Source organism: Nanorana parkeri, unplaced genomic scaffold, assembly GCF_000935625.1.
Source record: "Nanorana parkeri isolate BGI_ZX_2015 unplaced genomic scaffold, ASM93562v1 scaffold4158, whole genome shotgun sequence".
Taxonomy (NCBI): domain Eukaryota; kingdom Metazoa; phylum Chordata; class Amphibia; order Anura; family Dicroglossidae; genus Nanorana; species Nanorana parkeri.
This window is the reverse complement of record NW_017310425.1, coordinates 14,632-18,786: the sequence shown is the minus strand read 5'-3', so window position 1 is coordinate 18,786 and position 4,155 is coordinate 14,632. Positions and strand designations below refer to the sequence as shown.

The 4,155-nt window shown below is 53.7% G+C and overlaps 1 protein-coding gene and 1 long non-coding RNA gene across 2 annotated transcripts in view; both read right to left on the bottom strand.

Annotated features, from left to right (window-relative positions):
* LOC108803760 overlaps nt 1–649 on the bottom strand; it is a 3,263-nt gene extending 2,614 nt beyond the window's left edge. The window contains exon 1 of the long non-coding RNA XR_001942300.1: nt 585–649. This is a non-coding gene — a long non-coding RNA (uncharacterized LOC108803760). The remainder of the gene's footprint in view (nt 1–584) is intronic.
* A 681-nt stretch (nt 650–1,330) lies between these two features.
* Nucleotides 1,331–4,155, bottom strand: part of LOC108803759 (extended synaptotagmin-3-like) — a gene marked incomplete at its 5' end in the record, with an annotated part of 17,188 nt that continues 14,363 nt past the window's right edge. Inside the window, 3 exons of the mRNA XM_018575568.1 lie at nt 1,331–1,351; nt 2,465–2,527; nt 3,902–4,033. Coding sequence (XP_018431070.1) covers nt 1,331–1,351; nt 2,465–2,527; nt 3,902–4,033 — 216 coding nt within the window. The remainder of the gene's footprint in view (nt 1,352–2,464; nt 2,528–3,901; nt 4,034–4,155) is intronic.

Genomic DNA, 4,155 nt, shown 5'->3' with positions numbered 1-4,155 from the left:
TACCCAAAATCACAGCAATTACAATGCTCCATGCAGGGAACCACCTGTGACCTCATGTACAGCGCTACGCTATATGGTGGCACTTCACAAATCAAACTTATTACTCATCTATAGATTTATCTGTAAAGAATAAGTCGGGGCGGCTGGACTGGCTGCGTTTTTTCGGAAGACGTTTCACCGATCATCCGACCAGCTCTCTCCATTCAGAACGACTTGTACAAAACATTCTCTGGGAATGAATCTGGTGAATGTCGCTCCGATCCACGTCATCCGTTACCGGCAACCAGGCGCTGAGGCATTTGTATAATTTGAGTCCAGGAGGTGTTATTAAAGGAGAAGTACGGGGTCGGGGCTTTCCCCCATAGTTCTCCTCAGGGTAACGGGAGGTCTCTAGAGACGATCACACGGGAAATATCCGCCTCCATTATAAGGGGGGGAAGATGGCGGGATACATTGTTTCCGGGTGATTTCGGCTCTCCGTACTTCTACTACAATGATCATCCGGAGAAAACACAAACAAACGAGTCAGAACTGAACCCAGCCAATGAATATACAGTATATAGAACCGGGACCGGGTCACTTACTGGCAGCCCGCTGGCGCTGTCCAGGTACACAATCACCATGGCGGTGGAAAAACCGTTCTGAGCCTAAACCGGGACAAGAGACGGGAGAGGTCAGAGGTCATTTATAGCATCACACAGAGAGCAGGAGGGAGAGGTCAGAGGTCATTTATAGCAGCCTATAGCGAGCAGGAGAGGTCAGAGGTCATTTATAGCAGCCTATAGAGAGCAGGAGGGAGAGGTCAGAGGTCATTTATAGCAGCCTATAGAGCAGGAGAGGTCAGAGGTCATATGTAGCAACCTATAGAGAGCAGGAGAGGTCAGAGGTCATTTATAGCAGCCTATAGAGAGCAGGAGAGGTCAGAGGTCATTTATAGCAGCCTATAGAGAGCAGGAGAGGTCAGAGGTCATATGTAGCAGCCTATAGAGAGCAGGAGGGAGAGGTCAGAGGTCATTTATAGCAGCACATAGAGAGCAGGAGAGGTCAGAGGTCATATGTAGCCGCCTATAGAGAGCAGGAGGGAGAGGTCATAGGTCATTTATAGCAGCCTATAGAGCAGGAGAGGTCAGAGGTCATATGTAGCAACCTATAGAGAGCAGGAGAGGTCAGAGGTCATTTATAGCAGCCTATAGAGAGCAGGAGAGGTCAGAGGTCATTTATAGCAGCCTATAGAGAGCAGGAGAGGTCAGAGGTCATATGTAGCAGCCTATAGAGAGCAGGAGGGAGAGGTCAGAGGTCATTTATAGCAGCACATAGAGAGCAGGAGAGGTCAGAGGTCATATGTAGCCGCCTATAGAGAGCAGGAGGGAGAGGTCATAGGTCATTTATAGCAGCCTATAGAGCAGGAGAGGTCAGAGGTCATATGTAGCAGCCTATAGAGAGCAGGAGGGAGAGGTCATTTATAACAGCCTATAGAGAGCAGGAGGGAGAGGTCATTTATAGCAGCATATAGAGAGCAGGAGAGGTCAGAGGTCATATGTAGCAGCCTATAGAGAGCAGGAGAGGTCAGAGGTCATATGTAGCAGCCTATAGAGAGGTCAGAGGTCATATGTAGCAGCCTATAGAGAGCAGGAGAGGTCAGAGGTCATATATAGCAGGATATAGGAATGTCATACACAGTGCAGGAGGGGATAGGAAGGCACATTGCTGCAACTGATTCGGCTACATTGTTCCCGTATTGTAACGTCTTCTGTACAGAGAATCATTGTCAGCAAAGATCAGACGGCGTCCGGGGGCCCCTCTTGTGTAACATTGGGGGAGGGGCTCAGATCTGTCAGATATACGGATTGTTTGGAGTCCACGGTTCCGGTAGAGCTGATGGAGGAGTCCGGATGTGGTCACGTCTCCTCAGAACTTCTCACCTGACCTCTGAACTACAAAACTCTGGAAGACCTCCCTCCCCGTGTGACCTGAACCCCCGACAGACAGACAGAGGGACCCGCTGACCCCCGACAGACAGACAGAGGGACCCGCTGACCCCCGACAGACAGACAGAGGGACCCGCTGACCCCCGACAGACAGACAGAGGGACCCGCTGACCCCCGACAGACAGACAGAGGGACCCGCTGACCCCCGACAGACAGACAGAGGGACCCGCTGACCCCCGACAGACAGACAGAGGGACCCGCTGACCCCCGACAGACAGACAGAGGGACCCGCTGACCCCCGACAGACAGACAGAGGGACCCGCTGACCCCCGACAGACATCTCTAGAGACGATCACACGGGAAATATCCGCCTCCATTATAAGGGGGGGAAGATGGCGGGATACATTGTTTCCGGGTGATTTCGGCTCTCCGTACTTCTACTACAATGATCATCCGGAGAAAACACAAACAAACGAGTCAGAACTGAACCCAGCCAATGAATATACAGTATATAGAACCGGGACCGGGTCACTTACTGGCAGCCCGCTGGCGCTGTCCAGGTACACAATCACCATGGCGGTGGAAAAACCGTTCTGAGCCTAAACCGGGACAAGAGACGGGAGAGGTCAGAGGTCATTTATAGCATCACATAGAGAGCAGGAGGGAGAGGTCAGAGGTCATTTATAGCAGCACATAGAGAGCAGGAGAGGTCAGAGGTCATATGTAGCCGCCTATAGAGAGCAGGAGGGAGAGGTCATAGGTCATTTATAGCAGCCTATAGAGCAGGAGAGGGCAGAGTGTCAGAGGTCATTTATAGCAGCACATAGAGAGCAGGAGAGGTCAGAGGTCATATGTAGCCGCCTATAGAGAGCAGGAGGGAGAGGTCATAGGTCATTTATAGCAGCCTATAGAGCAGGAGAGGTCAGAGGTCATATGTAGCAGCCTATAGAGAGCAGGAGGGAGAGGTCATTTATAACAGCCTATAGAGAGCAGGAGGGAGAGGTCATTTATAGCAGCATATAGAGAGCAGGAGAGGTCAGAGGTCATATGTAGCAGCCTATAGAGAGGTCAGAGGTCATATGTAGCAGCCTATAGAGAGCAGGAGAGGTCAGAGGTCATATATAGCAGGATATAGGAATGTCATACACAGTGCAGGAGGGGATAGGAAGGCACATTGCTGCAACTGATTCGGCTACATTGTTCCCGTATTGTAACGTCTTCTGTACAGAGAATCATTGTCAGCAAAGATCAGACGGCGTCCGGGGGCCCCTCTTGTGTAACATTGGGGGAGGGGCTCAGATCTGTCAGATATACGGATTGTTTGGAGTCCACGGTTCCGGTAGAGCTGATGGAGGAGTCCGGATGTGGTCACGTCTCCTCAGAACTTCTCACCTGACCTCTGAACTACAAAACTCTGGAAGACCTCCCTCCCCGTGTGACCTGAACCCCCGACAGACAGACAGAGGGACCCGCTGACCCCCGACAGACAGACAGAGGGACCCGCTGACCCCCGACAGACAGACAGAGGGACCCGCTGACCCCCGACAGACAGACAGAGGGACCCGCTGACCCCCGACAGACAGACAGAGGGACCCGCTGACCCCCGACAGACAGACAGAGGGACCCGCTGACCCCCGACAGACAGACAGAGGGACCCGCTGACCCCCGACAGACAGACAGAGGGACCCGCTGACCCCCGACAGACAGACAGAGGGACCCGCTGACCCCCGACAGACAGACAGAGGGACCCGCTGACCCCCGACAGACAGACAGAGGGACCCGCTGACCCCCGACAGACAGACAGAGGGACCCGCTGACCCCCGACAGACAGACAGAGGGACCCGCTGACCCCCGACAGACAGACAGAGGGACCCGCTGACCCCCGACAGACAGACAGAGGGACCCGCTGACCCCCGACAGACAGACAGAGGGACCCGCTGACCCCCGACAGACAGACAGAGGGACCCGCTGACCCCCGACAGACAGACAGAGGGACCCGCTGACCCCCGACTCACCTCACAAAGCTTTTCATGGTTTGCCACCAGTGACCACCACTCCAGTTTGAGGTGAACGGTTCCGCTGACCACGTCGCTGAGAGGAAACCACTGGAAGACATAAAGGAAGCGGACGGTTACGGTCACCGGGCTGTGTGATGGACTCACCGTACTGGAAGGCGCGGCACAGGAGCCCAGATACACCAAGTGGGGCAATGAGGACTTCCTGCCCA